This window comes from Vigna angularis, chromosome 8, assembly GCF_016808095.1.
Source record: "Vigna angularis cultivar LongXiaoDou No.4 chromosome 8, ASM1680809v1, whole genome shotgun sequence".
Lineage (NCBI taxonomy): Eukaryota > Viridiplantae > Streptophyta > Magnoliopsida > Fabales > Fabaceae > Vigna > Vigna angularis.
The window spans coordinates 8,593,271-8,612,456 of NC_068977.1; the positions used below are offsets into that span (position 1 = coordinate 8,593,271).

The following is a 19,186-nucleotide window of genomic DNA, read 5'->3' on the forward strand; positions in this document are numbered from 1 at the left end:
GTTTGTAATTGGGTTATAAAGTTTGTATGCTTTTGCTTTTTCATCGTACCCAATAAAAACATATTTCTTACTTTTGTCTTCTAGTTTTGTTCTGTGCTGAGTAGGAACATGACCATAAGCCATGCTGCCGAAAACCCTAAAATGGCTGACATTCGGCTTTCTCCCACTCCATGCTTCTTGTGGAGTTATTCCATCTAGTTTAGTATGTGGACACCTGTTTTGCACATAAATTGCACTTGTAGTGCTTGGTCAAGAGGTTCTTTCATTTTTCTTCTCCTTTGTTCATGGGCCTCAAGTGACCCAGTAAGCTCTTCAACTGAGAGTGTTGAGAGGTCCTTCGATTCCTCAATAGCGCAAACTATGCTTTCGAAATCATCTGTTAGTGATCTCAAAATTTTCTCTACCACCCTACTGGCTGGCAATTCCTCTCCATTTTTACAGATTTGATTTGCCACTGCTTCCACCCGAGATATATACTCGGTTACTCTTTCTTTTTCCTCCATTCTTAAACTTTCAAACTCGCCTCTGAGAGTTTGAAGCTTGACTTGCTTGACTCGGTTGTCACCTTTGTATACTTTCTCCAGAATCTGCCATGCTTCTTTTGAAGATTTAGCATTTACTATCTTCTCAAAGCCAGATTCATCCACAGCTCGGTACAATATGTATAGGGCTGATTTATCCTTCACACGCGTTTTCTTCAACGCTGCAAGTTGGGCAACCGTCTGTGCTTCGTCATCTGTGGGTTCTTCGTACCCACTCTCCACTACATCCCATACGTCTTGGGATCCCAAAAGAGCTCTCATTTTGCACACTCCAATTGTCATAATTAACTTTCTTTGACAACTGGGTTAGAGACATACTGTTTGCAAAGTTTGCCATTTCTCACTCTCTTTTTTTTTTTAACTCGAACACTCAGAATGTGAAAGCTCTGATACCAATTTGTTGGTATCTAAGAAAAATATCTCTTTTAATAACTAACTTTGAAATACAAGCTCACACAGAATACTTCACTCTTTCTTTCTCACAACATTCTAAAAGCTTACATACACCACTATATTTCTCTCTTCCCTCACGGCACACTACACAAGCACTATTTATTTTTCTTTCACTTCCTTGATATATTTCACACACACACGGTGCTTCTATTTATAGCAAAGCAAAGACAAAACAATCCAAAACATTTGTGGTAGTGGAGTAGGCTGAAAATGGTGGACACTAGGATTCAAGTAAAATCCAAATTATAGTGGTATGGTGGGCAACGTAATGAAGCAAAATGGATGGAGCAGAATGAAGATGTTTGGAGAAAGTGGAAGACCCATGATGAGTGGTTGGTTGTCCACTAAGTTTATTTTACAAAAATTGGGGGATGAAATTTGGGGACAAATAGGAAGTGAAATTTGGGAGCAAGGATTTGATGAAATTTGAGAGCAAGGGTTTGATGAATCTGAAAGTTAAGTTAAACTCCTGCTTAGGTTTCGAAAATTTAGAAAAAAGGGGGAAAATTTTGGAAAATATGAGATTAAGTGGGAAGGTTGAAACTTTAAAAAATGTATTATGAATTAGCTAGGGAGGTTATAAACCTCTTAAAAAAAATTAAAACCCTACACAAAATAACCTCTATCAAATAACATTTTTTTTCACAGTGATAACGTAAGTTCATACAATTCTTTCCTGAATGAAATAAATAAAATGACCTCTTTTCCAGTAAGCATATAAGTAATAATCATCTCCACCACCAAAGATAAATGGAGTCAACATAATCAAGAATAAGTTGGAGAAGTTCCATTTTAGATGTTCACAAAGACACAATACAATGTTATGGCAAGCACAAACTGCATCTAATATGAATAAAATAACAGTAGACAATAGGAACTTCAGCCAGCAGATATATGTACATCTAAGAGTAAGATTTTGAACAAGAGTATTTACCAAGGCAAGAAACAAAGACATTTACAATCATGCCCTGACTTCTGGTATGAAGTCAACACGCATGCTAGAAGAAGAATTTATGGTGCAAAGCACAAAAAGACTTTAATTTGGAAATTAGTTCTTTAGATTTGAACATTATTACAAATTACTTTCTTTATGAAGATCTGGGTGTACTGAATTCTTCCTAGCGTGTAAAGGTTGTAGACGTTGTCGCAACGGTGAGGCACAACGACGACCAGGTGATGCGAGGCTAGGCACAGCGAAGGCGTGGCAAGAATGCGACGGTCATGGAGAGGTGGTAGATGAAGACGAAACACAAAAAGAGAGGTTGTGTTTGTACTTTGGTATCTTTGGTGTGATTTGAAATTAGTATTGCATTGTTTCTTTCATTGTTCTTTGACTGATTTGGGAGTTAGGTGCACCAAAAATTGTTATCAAAACCAGTTTGAATCTCATTCCATGTTTATGGTATGTATTTGCAAGAATTGGTATCATATCCAAGATGAAGAAATTCAACAGGAACAACAGTTTCAAGTTATGGACAATCGAGATGAGAGTCTTGCTTATATAGAAAAAAAATGTGTATACCACTTTTTAAAAGCATGTTGCACATAGAGAGACAAGTTTTGAACAGGAAAGGAGGAAAAAGTTCATTCGATGATCCTTATCTCCGATGAGGTTCTTTATGAGGTTGTGACAGAATATCTCTGCGTCATTGTGCCTAAAGATGGAGAAGTTGTTCATGACAATGTTCATATGCAACAAAGTTTGTGTTGAAAAGAAGGTTGTTATAGTGAAGTCCATCAAACCCTTATAAAATGCCTCTACCAAAGTATACACATAATGATATCAGTAACTTTCCTATTTTGAAGTTCTTTAACATATCATGAGGTGGGTTGGGTGAAGGTAAACATTCAAGGTGGTGCTGGAGAATGTCTTGTTGTTGCTACATGTGCTGAATCTTTAGAGATACAAGTATATTGGTATATTTTCTCTACTTGGAATTCAAAGTTTCATGTATACTGATATCATGGTGTCATTCTTTTTCCTTTTATGGTACAGTTCTGTGATGGTAAATTTCATATTAATATTTATTATGAGTTTTTTAAAAAATAAATAAATAAATATTCTCTCAATTATCATATATTTATTATTACTATTGCTTTAAACTTTTATTAACTTAATGTCATGTAATTTTGTGTGGATGTAACTACTTCAAATTTGTTCTTAAATAATTCACAAGTTTAGAAAGAACATATTGATTCTTTCCCACCTCACTCAAATTGATGTAAGAAACATAAATATAGAAAGAGAGAAATGAAAATCATTTAAATTCAAAATATTATACTAGAAACCTAAATTATTATTTAACCTTTTTTTCATTCTAATACACCCTCATTATATTACGATGATCGACAATAAATAAGTTAATGTTTCTCATTCTAATAGTCACATAGCAAAGATTTTTAATAAAGGAGTAAGCACGAGAAATTCAATTATTAGTCTTCTATTTTCATGGACTTCCTTAACTTTTTACACGTTAAGTGAGTTTTCTTCTTACATTTCGACAACCAAGTCAATAAAAACAGTGAAGTAGTGGTTAATACTGTAAAATATGAATATCCATCATTTATTTCGATGAATATGTTATTTATAGAATAATTATATGCTTGTAAACCCTCAATGAATCATGATGATTTACCTCACTAGTTAATTGTTTAATTTAAAATATGTTAAAAATAATATGTCATTAAAACATACGGGGTTAAGACCAAATACAAACAAACCAACTTATAACCAAATAACATCGAGCCATATATAGTATAATTATGTTTTTGTTTTAGGTTCATGGATGAAATTCTTTTGAAGGACCATTTTATATTTAATAATATAATATTTAACATAATAACAACGTTATTTAACCTATTAAATTCTTATCTTTCTTCTATCAAAATTGATATGCAAATTTGCGGGGCGTCATAGGGTAGGGTAACTGCCAAAGTATGCATAGACAGTACTAAACTCACATTATAATAAAATCATTAAATAACAATCAATTTTAATTAATCATTATATTAATTAAGTTAAATATTATTTTATAAATTAAAAATTATTAATATTAAAAATAATCTTTATTATAGTAAAAAATTATAATTAATTTATCAATTAGAATATCAATTTATCTCTAATATTAAATACTTTTAATTTTTTACTATTATTGATTTTAAATTAGTCTCTAATTTTAAATTAAAAATAAATTTAACATTAATTTAAATACCACATTTAAATTATTTTTAGTCTCTACAATTATTTTTTATTTAATTATTTTAATTTAGTATCATAACATTTCTAAATTTGTAAATAATAAATGTTAAAGAAATTATTTAATTTTATGTGTAAGGTTTTACAACAAAGTCTGAGCGTGATGTCTTTGAAAAACCTGAGAAAATAAATGTCTGGTTTCTTTTATATGCATATAAATGACGTTAAATAATATTTTCTTCTAGTTCTATTTGATAAAAATAGCTTCTTATTCTTTTCCGCTCTAAAAACAAAACTTTCTGTTCTTTTCATGACACGCAGTTTCCTATATCATTCCAAAAAAGAGCATATGAAACTTCTGAATATGTCTGTTTTTATTAAGCTTTTTAATTTAGTTATTTTGTACCATACGTCATCTATAAAATTTCTGAAGTTTAGGGTTTTCAATTTATTTTATATGATTTTAATGTGAAAAAAAAAACTAAGTTTGATAACTACGTTTCAATTTCACAATTACGTCCTATCTGAGACTCTTTTAATTTTTAGATTTTAACTTATTTCAAAATTAAATGTAGTACTTTCTTTTAGTTGTCGTTTTTCCTTTTTATTTTTACAAACATTATATCTTTTACTTCTCTGTAATTTTGTTTCGGTGTCCGATTTCAATGTCCAACAAATTAATGCATGAAAACAGAGTTTCATCAGGATTTATTAAAATTAATCTATTCTAAGACTAATTATTGTCAATTAATCTTGGGACCATTTTTCCAGATAGAAACCTAATTGCGTTCACATTCAATTTTTTTGGTAATTGGTCGTTATTATTTCAACTAACAATCACTTTTCTTTATTATTTTTTAATCTCTAAACTGTTAAGCACTTTCCCAACGTTAGTTTACGTACTTAAGAAATTTCCCTTTGCACATATCAAACACTTTTGCTGCCAAACACTGGTACCCCAATTATAGTACTAGAAAAACAGATGAGAATCGAACCTTCAATCTCTGTCATGTTTTACCTCGACCTTATCGTACTGGTTCATGCTCTTCTAACGAAGCAGAGGAAATTCCACGGCACAACAACTTCACACCATATCATATGACACAACTTCTGAATCCTCCATATATTGACACGAATAACACATCCTCAAGAACATGCTCTAAATGGCACGTTCCATCTATAACACCAAACCATTACACAGGAAACTACTTCTCCTCAACATATCCTTCATTTTCCTCGTCTGTCTCTTCCTCAATGCCTATCTCCACCCTTCCAGTTCCGATGTTGATGCCTCCGCAAATGTGTTCAACCATGCCAGAATGCTCAGCGACATCAGTGTTGATGGTTGCGCCGATCTTCACAAGTACTTGGATAATGACTCCAAGTGCTTATATGTCAAATCCCATGCTCAGTGCAGGTCAAAAGGGTATATAAATTATCTGCAGATCTTTTACTGCAGCTTTGGGCATTCCTCATTTTTGGGTCATGCCCTGCTTATACTGTGGCTTGTGATATTGTTTTATCTTTTGGGAGATACAGCTTCAAATTACTTTTGTAGTAACCTGGAAGGTCTGTCTAATATCTTGAGACTATCCCCTACCATAGCTGGGGTAACCTTGCTTTCTCTCGGAAATGGTGCACCTGATTTTTTTGCCAGTGTTGTTTCTTTCACAAGATCCAATGACGGTGCAGTTGGCCTGAATAGCATTCTGGGAGGGGCGTTTTTTGTGTCCAGTGCTGTTTTGGGGATCATAAGTTTTCTTGTTGGTGCAAATGAAACTGCAATTGACAAGGCTAGTTTCATCAGAGATGTCATTTTCTTCCTTTTCGCACTTTTCATTCTCCTTGTCATCATTTCTATCGGTAAAATCAGCTTGTTGGGTTCAATTTTTTATGTTTCCATTTACTTCCTGTATGTGTGTGCTGTGTCTGCAACACATTTCATCTATGGAGGGGACAGGACAGAAAGGGAACTTGGCTCATCTTCTGATGACTTGACTGAGTCAGGCGTACCATTGCTAGGCTGTGTTGATGATGAGAAACCAAATGGATCAAACAAAGAGGTAATGGAAGATCAAGGGGAGAAGCATCATCAGGATTTTGGTAATAATTCTTTTGACTTTACTTACTTGAGCAAGTTTCTACATGTACTAGAGCTACCTCTTTGCTTGCCAAGAAGGCTTACTATACCAGTTGTGAGTGAGGAAGGTTGGTCAAAGCCATATGCTGTTATATCTGTCACATTGGCACCAGTGTTATTTTCAGCTCTTTGTAACACCCAAATGGAAAATGAGAGTTCAAGGAGTAGTCTTGTTTCATACTTGACAGCTGCTTTGATTGGCATTGTTTTGGGTAACATGGCATGTGTGACAACCAAGAGCACTAGTCCACCCAGAAAATGCTTGTTTCCTTGGCTAGCTGGGGGATTTTCCATGAGTGTAACATGGACTTATATCATTGCTGAGGAACTTGTTTCCCTCTTGGTTGCACTTGGGAATGTGATAGGAGTTAGTCCTTCAATCCTTGGACTAACTGTCCTAGCTTGGGGTAATTCTCTAGGAGATTTGATAGCCAATGGTGCAATGGCCAAGAATGGAGGAGCTGATGGGGCCCAAATAGCTGTCTCTGGTTGTTATGCAGGCCCTATGTTTAACATTTTGATGGGCTTGGGCTTACCTCTTCTACTCTCAGCATGGTCTGAATACCCAGAGTCTTATGTGATTCCCAAGGACCCTTCTCTTTTTGCAACACTTTTGTTCTTGATGGGAGGGGTGCTTTGGGCCCTTGTGATATTGACAAAGAAGAATATGAAGCTTGATAAGTCATTGGGAATTGGGCTCTTGACCATTTACCTCTGCTTTTTGTTTATAAGGATGGTCATTGCAATTGGTGTTATTAAATTCTAGAGAAATACTTTCAGAGGGAGTAAGGTCCCCTTTTTCATGTATTTCATGGACATGACTTATTTTATCATACATTTTCAGTTTTTAAGATCATTAATAATGTAAAGTTACTATGCTTTGATATCTTCTTACAGTAGGAATAGAATAATCACCATCTCATCAAGGAGTCTAAGGCCATGGAAAAGGAATTACCAGATAGAAATTTAATTCAATCAACTCTTTGTTCTATATTATACAGGATAGTTTAATTATGTAGACATATTTCCCTTTCTCGTTTAACTTTATTAGTTTTTGTTTTACAATTAATTTTTATAGTCGCCCAATAATGCTCGAGAGAATGATTCTTAGAAGCATCAAAGAAAAAGTATCTTTACTATCCACTTAAACCATTTTGTGCTTTGATTTAAATTGTACTTACTTCTTCCTGCACTTCATTTTCTTCAATTTGCACCTCATTCATGTCTTCCAAATTTGTATTATAAATTATATAATTTAGAATAGACATTTTACGTATCAGATTTTCTTTTTCAAATTTGTATTATGAATTTTAGAATTCATAATGTAAATTTGTATTTCAGATTCTATGATCCGAAATGTAATTTTTATTTTAAATTGTCTTCCACGTTTATATTACATATTATTTAATTAAAATGTAAATTTGTATTACGAATTGTATAATCTATATTCTAGTTTGCATTCTAAATTGTCTTTCAAATTTACATTAAAGATTTTATAATCTATAACGTAAATTTGCATCATGAATTATGTAATTTGAATTATGATTTACATTTTAGATTTTCTTTCAAATTTATTTATACACTCTGAAATGTAAATTTGAATTAAAGATTATTTAATTCGGGATAAAATTTGTATTCTCAATTGTCTTCAAAATTTGTATTATGAATTATATAGTCCCAAATATAAATTTGTATTATAGATTGTGTATTCTAAAATATTTATGGATAGCACACTCTAGAATATCTTTTCTATTAATTTCAGTAAGAGTATGATTAAAATTTTAAAATATATAAGGTGAAAGAAAAAAAAAATGGGGTATAGGAAGAATTACCCCAATGACATCATTTTTAAGCCTTTTCAAATCATTTAAATAATTTGTTGCTGCCTCTAGACCATTAACATTTATCATCTCCAATGAACTAAAAAATACATGGGAAGAAATTCCAAAATTCAAAACTCAGTTTTAAAGAGTGGTTCAAAATCAGCATAAAAAAATATGAGTTTACTGATGGTAACTATTCGTCGAAAACTGAAAAAGATCATACGGTAATTGGTATTTTTTAATGGGTTATTATGGACAAAATTGATCAATATAAGTGTTGTTGTTGGTAAGATTTATTAACAAATTTCACCTCTTAATAATTATTGACAAATATATTAATTATGAATTATTTATTTATTTATGTATTAATTATTTGGTTATTTATATTTAAATTTTGGATTTTTGATGTTCATTAAAAATTTAATCTTTATTAGATTTTTACTATTATGCTTCAAAGTTTCTCCTTGAACCAATTCCTATTTTCATCCCACCAGAACAAAATTTGCATGAAATTTAGAAACCTTGCAATTTAGAGGGTTATCCATTGATCTAACATAAAAAGAAACTTGAAGAGGAAACATTGCAATTTAGAGGACCTAACAGATCAAGGGCAAAAGAATTAGAAAAATAGATCTTTGTGAAGCTTATAATGTTCCAAAAAGCTGGGAATTTAAGGAACATGAAGATCTTGGAGAACAATTGAAGAATAGTTCTTAAAAAAATTAGTTTGTGTTTTTGGGCCTTGGGATTTTTTTTGGAAATTGGTTTATGTTTTTAGGCAGTGTGCTTTCTTTTAGAAATTAGTCTGTTTTTATGTTTTTAAGCTTAGTGTTTCTTTTAGGATTTCTAGATTTTCTTAAACTTATGTGCCTATATACAAAGGTATCAAAAGCTTATATAAATACTTTTTAATCATATATTGAATTTATTTTATTAAAGAGAGGTTTCTCTTTGTTCTTGGCTTAGGCTTAAGGTTTTTTCAAATATTGACATCTTTATGGTGAGTTTTTCTTAACATAATAATCTTAGGATTACAGCGTCTCTATAAACGGTTCTTATCAAAGAGTGACATTTTTGAGGCGAATCTTCTTGTACTTATCAATCTATTATATTGTGGCAGATATTATTCTTATCTATTTTCATGTTCTTTATCTGATTTTCTTATTTATACTTTAGAAGAAATTCAAAGTCAGAAACGTTGTACTTTTCATGTATAAAATTGTATAATTTTGGTATCTGTAGCAATGTTATGGTTTGAATTTCTTATTCTATCTTATCTTTTTATTAGAAAACCCTAACAATTTTTAATGTTTGATCTTATTTTATCTTGCATATTATTTTTTTTGCATATAAAGAAACCTAAAATTCTTGAATGTTTGATCTTATCTTATCTTATATCTTATTTTTCTATCATATGAAGAAAACCCAAATTTTTTTAATATTTTGTTTTAAATTTTATTTTGAAATTCTTGAATAACATTTTGCATCCTGACTTTTCAAAACGGATAATTTTCATCAATAAAAAGAAGAGGTTTGTTAATAGATGCACCTCCTACAAAGGTTTGATTGTGTCCCACCATTTTCAAAAATTTTTAAAGACTATCAAAGCAAGCTTTGATACCAATTTTTAGGGTCAAACAACGAAATAATTGCGTTTGGACAAAAACCAAGAAGGGGTTGAATTGGTTTCTTTAATAAATTTGTGCTTTTAAAAAATTTCCCCCTTTATAAACTCAATTTATAATTAATAAGACAATGTAAAGAGTATAAGGAAAAAGAGATTTGCACAAGAAATTTTATACTGGTTCGGATCAACAAACCCTACGTCCAGTTGTTAATATCTCTAAATAGGAATTAACCAATCACTAAAATGAATCACAACTTACAATCAAAAAGAATAAAGATAAGGTTTAGAAAACACCTCTTTTGAAGCCAAATAGATTAAATCCACAACGGGTGAACAACTCTTTTGAGTCTAACAAAGGATGAAGACACCTATCTTGAATCACACAGTAGATGAAGAACCACCTTTCTTCAAATCCACAAGTAATAAACACCTCCTTTGAATCACACAAAGGATGAACGACTTCTCCTAACAACAACAACAACATTCAATCACTTAATATCACACTTGGTGAGAGTTCTCGCTCTACTTACACTAGGTCTTACAAAGCCTCAAAATACAAATAGTTTTTCAAGTACTCAGACTTTTCTTACTTTTGTAACTTATGTATTTCCTCTGTATTTTTTGTTCTTAATCCAACCACTTTATCTATAGAATGGATTTTCAAAATTAGGTCAAGAATTTGAGCACTCAAGTTACAACTGTCATTGATAAACGATTATTCTCAAGTGATAATCAATTGTCACAAAAATTGAAAAGTCTTGTCACTTATCACAACTGTCACTTATCATAACTATCAATGATAATAAATTATCCTCGTATGATAACCGATTATCACAGATATTTAAAAAAAAATTGTGAGTGGTAATCGATTATTACAAAAACTTTTTGAAAGTTTTGAAATCATTTTGGATAATCAATTACCTTTGTAGTTAATTAGTTATCATAGAGCATTTTTTATAACTTTAAACTTTTCCTTACTCATATTGTACTAGGTGCTTTGAAACTTCTCTAAACTAAGTCTTATACACATTTTATTCATTTAAGACTTATTACAAAAGCTTGAAACACATATTAAACTACAAGTCTTTGAATACATTTTGCATGTTAGAATTTTTGGACTTGGACTTGCTTTTATCATTATCAAAATATCATGATTTTTGTTATCTTTTTTTTGCCAAGATATAAACCAACGGTTATCTCTATTAATATTAATTGGTCACTTTAGGTCAATTATACTGAATGAGCCTAATTAAGTTATGTTCTTAGGTGTATTTGTTGGATTGATAAGTACAAATTTAAAATTTAAATTTGAAATAAATTCATTTAAATGAACTTAAATCAATATAAATTCATATTTAATAAAGCTTGGATTTCAAATACTATCCTTATTAATAGAGTTGGACGTGTATATAAGAAGGTTCATTTTTCCAACACTCAACTTGGATAAAAATATTTAATTAAGAACCTATGAAGAAGACAATCATATTTGATTTGCTCACCATTTTTTTAAAATCTGAATAATAAAACTCATCAAATATTTATTCCAAATGCGGACAACGCAGTTATACAGGGCTAGCAACACCTTTTGTTTCTCGCTTCTCTAACTGAGGAGGAGCAGGCGCAGACGCAATTGTTACTTGGATATATCTATTGTTCTATTTCAATTTAAGGGAATGGAGAAACTTTTTTGCTCACTTCATTCTTTTGTATTGAAACTTTTTTGATATATTAAATATGTATGTTTCATGCCTGAATGATTTGGATCGCGATATGTTTGACAACTAAAATTTGATAACAATTTAACAACGGTCACGTGTTAGCTTCTTATTGGCTTCTTATTGGATCGTAGGAATTTTATTTTTTTAGTTTTGTAAGAAAATTTTTTTGTTGTCGCTGTAGTGAAAAGGGATGTCGATTTACCTTTTTTTGAGGATTCCGAAATTACCTCTTTGTGCACCTTCCATTTTCAACTTAGATTTCATTCCTCTCTCCCTCTCCATTTCGGTCATCTCTCCAACCTCCATCAAAATTGTACTTTGTCCAATTTATTGTGGAGCAAAGACTCCATGTGGGTGTTTCAACAAGGTAGTTCAAGTCCCTCAGCATTTGAAGCCAAGACATGCTCTAGTAATTGATTACATGGTGTCTGTAATCGATTACTAGTGACTTAATAGGTACCCCAACTAGGAGAACGTGACTCCCCATGGTGATTTTTTTGTGCTTAAGGCTACCTTTGTCCATTGTTTTCAATGGATGACTCTTGTTGGTCATGGTTGATGGTTGCAAGTGCATCAAAACTTATCTTTGTTCATCCCATTATGGAGCAAAGACCCCATGTGAGTGTTTTAGCAAGGTAGTTAAAGTCCCTCAATTGAGTGAGCCAAACTGTGTTTTGATGCACTTGATACCATCAATGATGAGCAATGTGAGTCATCCATGTAAAAAAATAGAAAAAATCACTTATAGGGACACAAAAATGACTTTGGGGAGTCAAGTTCTCCCAACTGGGGAGTAATGTGTAACTTTTCGTTGAAATCAACAATCAGCCCCTAGTAATCGATTACAGGGACCCTGAATCGATTACCAGGGGTTGATTGCTGATTTGTACAAAAAGTTACACATTACTCCCCAACTGAGAAACCTTGACTCCCCAAGGTCATTTTTGTGTTCCTATGGGTGATTTTTTCCAATTTTTTCATGGATACCTCATGTTTCTTATCATTGATAGTGTCAAGTATATCAAAACATAGTTTTCCCTACTCAATTGGGGACCAAACAATCCATATAGTTGTTTAAACCAAGGTAGGTGAAATCTATGACCATTTAGGAAGCTTACAAAAACATTGTTTTTGGGAAATTAACTGCACCTAGTACAATGGTCTAAAAATTATGAGTTAGTAGTCATTTGAAAGCTCTTTGAGTCTAGATTCTAACAAAAAAAGAATCAACTCATTTGGAGTTCGGTGGAGAAAGTTAAGAGCAAAACAACTAACAAAGATCATAGTTGACAGGAATATGTAAAACATTAACTTTAAGGAATTAACTGTACCTATTCAGATGTCCAAAAATTACAAATTAGTAGTTATTAGAAAACTTTTTGAGTCTAATTTATAATAAAAAAGAATCACGTTATCTTATACGTATATTTTTCCCTCTTGTTCACAGATCTATTACTTATTGAAATTTCCTTTTAAAATTTGTGCATTGTAACAACATTAGATGACATGTTTCTTAATTAAAAAAATAAAAAAATTTATTGTGACACTCCGAGAAGGGGTGTTACAACAATGGTCATGCACCTAACCTCAGTTGGAGAAAACCACCTAAATGAACTTTTTTTTTTTAAGAAATAAATGGCCTAACATCATCATTGATGCAGGGAACATACCCAATAGCATTGAACTCACTCACTCATCTCAAAAAATGGAAAAATTAAACAAAAACAGAGCAAAAATCATCATGGGGAGTGTTGTTGTTCCAACTAGGGAGTCACGTTGAACTTTATGTACAATTGTCCCCCAAGTCTCTGGTAATCTGTAATCGATTACGAGGGCATGACATGGGCACCAATAGTCATGGACTTCACCTAACTTGGTGTAAACCACCTAAATGTGCATTTTTCTCAACAATTGAATGACTTATGTTGTTCATTGATTAAGTAAACACCACCCATGACTAATAAACTCAATCATCCATCCGAAAAAGTGGAAAAGGTCACCCAAAAACACAGACAAAATATATCAAAATTGAAATTTTATTCATATAATATCATATAAGTACATATTATCCAACATCTATAATAATAATAATCTTTTGTATACTAAAACCTGTACAATGCTCATACAATGAAAATCTCTACACATGTAATTAACATAAATTGAAAACCTATAATAATCCTAAGTCGTGCAGCACTTGTTCTCTTCGCACTTTCTCATGGTGCTACCAACCTTGACACATTGGGGGAGGTCAAAATCGCAAGACGGAGAGAAGGGGAAAATAGCTCCAATGAAAATAGAGAGAGAGAGAGCAGGGGGAAATAGCGAAAGAAAAGAGCGAGAACCGTGCTTATTGGACCAACTTCGTCGGTGATGGGGAGAGGAAGAGCAAGACGGAGAGAGAGAACTTTAGTGGAGAGACCCGTGAGAGCAATGGTGGAGAGAGAGTAAGAGCAATGGTAGTATTTGCCAGAGGAAAAAAGATGCAAAATACATAAAGTTTTCTCAACTGAAATCAAGAAACAATTTTTTCCTTCCTAAAATGTCCTCAACGACATATTATATCTTTTAAAAAAAATTCAAAATGACCAATCAATACATGCCACAAGGCATTGTAAAAAAGTTAGCAAAAGTTGGGTGTTAAACAAACGTTTTTCGAATGATTTATGTCCTTTAATATCTTTCGTTTTAATGTATCATGAGTTTGATATAAAAAAATTTAACAAAACTATATTTATTATTTTTAAAATTTGAGATTCATATATATCATAATTTTATTAAAAAATTTATCAAATTAAAAAGTTATATTTATTATTTTTAAAATTAAGATGTCTCAGTTCCATACGGACGAATTCCAATTCCAATTTCGTATCTTAAAAACTAAAAAATACTTAATCTTAAATTTGAATATTTAATTAGTTTAAATATTTAATGTTTATTATAAGCAAAAGACATAATTTAAACTTTAATAAAAACATTTTAAACTTGTACCTCTCAAAGAAAGCAGCGGGCACAACACGGCCACGATTCGTCATTCTTCAAGCCATGAATAACAAAATCCCCAATCTTCTAAACCGGAAGATCATCTTCCTGTACTTCCCCTTCGCCACTTCTAGGAGAAAATTCATACGAGAGAGGGGAGGAAAATTCCATAAACCCTAGCAATCAACAAAAACCGAAACAAGCTCAATCCCAATTCGGTCCATCGAAATGGATCACTACAAGGTTCTCGGCTTGCACCGAACCGCGACCAAGGAGGAAATCAAAACCGCTTTCAAGAAACTAGCGTTTCAGTTTCACCCGGACAAGCATTCTCAATCGCCGAGGGCCATTAGGGAAAATGCCACAATTCGATTCAAGCAGGTATCGGAGGCCTACGAGGTCCTTATGGATGACCGAAAGCGAGCCGACTACAATTTCCGGCGGAGCTCGGGCAATCACGGCGGAAACAACCACTATTCTCATTACAGCTACGGATACAGTAGGAGCGGGAGCAGGTACGACTACAAACCTGGGTCTGGTGCTGGTGGTGGCTTAGCTTCCAATTTTGAAATGGCTCTTCGAATTTTGACGGGGCGGTCTTCACTTCTCTATCTTGGCTTCGCAGGGTAATTCACTTTCCTTTATCTCATGATTTTGGTTGTTAATTGCTGTTTGTTCGAGTTAAAATTTGATGCTAGGAAGATCTACAAGATGCAAGAGATTGTGTTTGTTAATTGATTCAGAATTTAATTGTTAAATATATTACCGTAACTTCTTACATGAGTAGGTTTTATGTAATTTTTTGGGTTTATTTATATATAATAGTTATCGGCTGATTAAGATTTACAGGCATGCGTGTCCATGTAAAAGCTTTTACATTACATATATCAACAAATTCACGATATATATATATATATATATATATATATATATATATATATATATATATATATATATATATATATAATGGTTGTTTTAAGTTTAGATATTTTCATGCTTTTTATCTTTATATAATATATCAAGGTACATCTTGAAAATAACTCAATCTACTCTCCCTAATTTTATATACTATGCTTATCTTCATTACTTTAATTATTTTTTCTTGTCATATGTAGTGGTCTATACCTGGACATTTGATATTTAAATTTGAGATACATGATGATAGAAGAGCTTAAAAACTAGTTGTGTCTGGGTTATGTACCCAAACACCTGAGCTAACTATTAAGGATGTATAACCAAACACTCAAATTACTCCACTGAGTATCACATACTACTCAATGTGGAAGTTAAACACTCCATAATACCCAATTTACAATCATAGCACAGTCCTAGGTGGATTTCTCTCTAAGACACTTCAACTTCCCATTGGTTAGAACCCTCCACCGTCAGAACCTTTGTTGGTAGCCCTTTCTGAGACATGGGCAACCAACCTTGCTACCAATTGATAAATACTCAAGCACATGGGGAACCTACCGACAGAAGCTAACTGTTGAGGAGGGATAATCAAGCACGTACGTACTTCACCAAGTCGATGTGGTACTTAGGTACCTCATAATACTCAAGTTCCTATTAGTCTGAACATAAATGAGCTGTATCTAGATATATGCATGGTTGAGGATAGATAATGCAAAAGGATAAGGGATGTTGCACAAGTTCTAAATCAAATTTTCTTGTATCTCTACATGCTATCATCCTCCTTGTTTTTTTTCATTTGTGGATAACTATCAAGTGTTAAGAGACATTTAATATAAAAATATTTTCAATAACTTAATGTTAGTTCTCGCCCAGGGCTATATTATGTGGGATAGTTGTCATTGATGCAAGCCGAGAATCCTTATGGAGAATGCAAAATTCTGGGGTAAGATTTTAATTTTCTTAGCCATCTAATTTTGCTATACAATATCACAACTTAATTGTAGCCGTTATTTCATTTTTCTATCCTGGTTCGTTACGTAAGTTCTTATATTGTAATACATAATTGATCCATAAGCATGAACTTTTTCTTCATATTCAGTTATGATTTCTATTTTCAATGTCAAAAAATGTTTATTCAAGTAATAAATCCTGCGTAAAAGATGTAACTGACTCAAAGATACAAATTTATTTCTGGCACAAATTGCTATTGACTCATATACCACATATTATGGAACATAACGACAATCAAATGATTCAAAACTATGAAATCAAGAGTCATGACAGTAGATTTCTGGTGGAATGTGATAGAACACTTGAGGATGGACTGATACAGCAAGAAAAAAGTAGTGGAGAAGTCCGTGTTAGTGTAAGACCCAAAGTCTAGAAGGGGGGAAAGAGAAGGAAGTATGGAGAGTTTGTTATGGAATAGTGTAAGGAGAGCTATCTCTCTAGAGAAGTCATAGACTTTGGAAAAGATAATATACCGTGTTGAGCCTTTGCTTGCTCATTTCACATATATTCAATAATACAATTTTCCATATACTATCTGATTCTTTTCTGTTTTTGAGTGATTTTTCCCAAATGTTTGCTCATTTCTACAAACTAACAAGCGGGTTGCTGGAAATCTATATTGGGTTGACACGAAAAAAATGGTGCAAGAATTTGTTAAGAAATGTGATATATGTCAAAGGAAAGAGTACGCACTGACATCTTCAGCTGAGCTCTTACAACTATTACCCATCCCTGGCCGCGTTTGGGAAGACATTTCCCTTGACTCTATAACGCGGTTGCCCAAATCAAAGGGATTTGAAGCTGTTTTTGTGGTAGTAGACCGGTTGTTAAAGCATGTACATGTTATACCTCTCAAGCATCCGTGTATACAAGTGGTGGAAATATTTGCTAAGGAAATTGTGAGGCTCCATGGGGTGCCTAAATCAATTGAGTTATGGAGACCCCTTGTTTATGAGCTTATTTTGGCAAGAATTGTTTCGTTTACAAGGCAATGTATTGAAGATGAGTTCATATTATCATCTCGAGACAGACCGTCAAACAGAATTATGAATAGGTGTATGGAGACTTACTTGATGTGTTTTGTAATGGAGCAACCTAAACACTAGGTGGATTGGATACCATGGGTTGAACTATGGGACAAAACCACTTTTTGTGTGAATACTGGAAAAACACCATTTGAAGTGGTATATGGGAGAGCACCTCCTCCTTTGGTTCGTTTTACAGAAGGAGAAACGTATGTGGAAGCTGTGGCAGCAAAATTAGTAGATCGAGATGAAGCTCTACGACAATTAAAATATCATTTGCTGCGTGCTAAACAGCAGATGAAGAAATATGCAGATAGGAAACGCAAGGTAGGAGAGTGGATATTTGTAAAATTGTGACCACATAGGCAGCAGATGATGACATGTCGCATTAATCCGAAATTGCACCTCGTTATTATGGACCATTCCTAGTGCTGGCCAAGGCGGGAGCTGTTTCTTACAAGTTGAAGTTACTTGAGACAGTTATTGTGTACTCAATATATTATGTATCACAACCAGTGGTATCAATATTGGATAATGGAAAATTTTGGGAGACCCAAAAATCCTGTATAAAATTATAATGGAAACTATAACAGGTTATGACGGAAACAAGGCAATCAAAAGAAATATAATACCACCTCATATAATTTTAATGCAAAAAGTAATGATATTATGTCTAGAAATTGAAATAATAATAACATATCAAAACATCACAAATTTGAAGTTCAAAACATTGTCTTCAATATTATCATCCAGTGGAGAACAACCCTTCTCCTGTTCCCCTTTGGAGAAACTCTTGTCAATGTTAAGTAATCTTTCAAACTCAAATTAGAGCTATCATGCAATTCATTTTGAACCCCAATTTGAAGCTTCTCTTTACCTTTCGATGTTTAGTTGGAGTTGCACCTGGACCTTTCTTAGAAGCTTGAGAAGATCCAATAACATACCACCACTTGATGGTTGCTTTCTTTTATCGATTGCTTGTCTCCTTGTATAGACTACGGGTTCTCTAATACCCGTAGCTTCATAAACAGTTGCCCAATTAAGAGTGGGATCATCATAAAAGACCAACTCATTTCCCCACTCTTCATTTTGAATTCTATTTTGGCATGTGAGAGCCCAAGAAATTGGATGGATTGCATCTTCTGTCAACCTTGGGCATAAGATTGATTTTAATGGGCGGGGTATTAGTGAGTAGAAAATAAAAGAGTAGGAATTAAAAGAACTCAACCCATGAAGTAATTGCTCACGTGTATGAAACAAGTAACAATTTATTCTTGTAAATTTTATGTCATTTTTTAAGCTTCCATGTTAACATTAAGTGCAGAGATACTGAATTGTTCCTTGGCACTAAATTTTGTACTCAGAAATCTTTTGAAGAAGCCATGAAGTCCATTGAGAAAGCCAAAGCGTATAGAGAAGATAACATGAAGTAACGTCCTTGATTGAATTTTTCTGTTTCTCATTTTGTTTGTCACCCGAAAGCTTCTTCGTGTTTATTGAATGATTGTTGCAAAAAGAATATTGAGAAGTGGGATTGTTAATCTGTCTGTTCCATTTGTCCTTTAATTGCTCTGAAATTTACTATGTAATTACTTGTTTAGCCTATGACTGATACTTTGTAACTTACAAAATTCTTGTACATAGAGCATTACAGTAGTATATACATAGTGCTTGATACTTTAGCATGTTTATTTAGATGCCTCATTTATAATTTTATATTTTATTATTATCAATAAAAGTAATTGCTCATTTTATGA

General features: G+C 32.7%; 2 protein-coding genes across 2 annotated transcripts; both read left to right on the plus strand.

The window, feature by feature from the left end:
* Positions 1 to 5,155: 5,155 nt before the first annotated feature.
* Positions 5,156 to 7,187, plus strand: LOC108344989 (cation/calcium exchanger 1). The gene has a single exon (XM_017583533.2). The coding sequence runs from the start codon at positions 5,355 to 5,357 to the stop codon at positions 7,095 to 7,097; it is 1,743 nt and encodes a 580-aa protein (XP_017439022.1). The 5' UTR covers positions 5,156 to 5,354; the 3' UTR covers positions 7,098 to 7,187.
* A 7,344-nt stretch (positions 7,188 to 14,531) lies between these two features.
* Positions 14,532 to 19,186, plus strand: LOC108343742 (chaperone protein dnaJ 72). The gene is made up of 3 exons (XM_017582093.2): positions 14,532 to 15,104; positions 16,267 to 16,336; positions 18,794 to 19,186. The coding sequence occupies exons 1-3, from the start codon at positions 14,707 to 14,709 to the stop codon at positions 18,860 to 18,862; spliced, it is 537 nt and encodes a 178-aa protein (XP_017437582.1). The 5' UTR covers positions 14,532 to 14,706; the 3' UTR covers positions 18,863 to 19,186.

What these genes read in the sequence shown, in the direction of transcription:
- LOC108344989 (XM_017583533.2), top strand. Translation starts at nt 5,355, where the DNA reads ATGGCACGTTCCATCTATAACACCAAACCATTACACAGGAAACTACTT.
- LOC108343742 (XM_017582093.2), top strand. Translation starts at nt 14,707, where the DNA reads ATGGATCACTACAAGGTTCTCGGCTTGCACCGAACCGCGACCAAGGAG. An exon ending in CTCTATCTTGGCTTCGCAGG is followed by an intron (nt 15,105 to 16,266) that starts GTAATTCACTTT and finishes GTTCTCGCCCAG; the next exon opens with GGCTATATTATGTGGGATAG. An exon ending in GGAGAATGCAAAATTCTGGG is followed by an intron (nt 16,337 to 18,793) that starts GTAAGATTTTAA and finishes TTTTGTACTCAG; the next exon opens with AAATCTTTTGAAGAAGCCAT.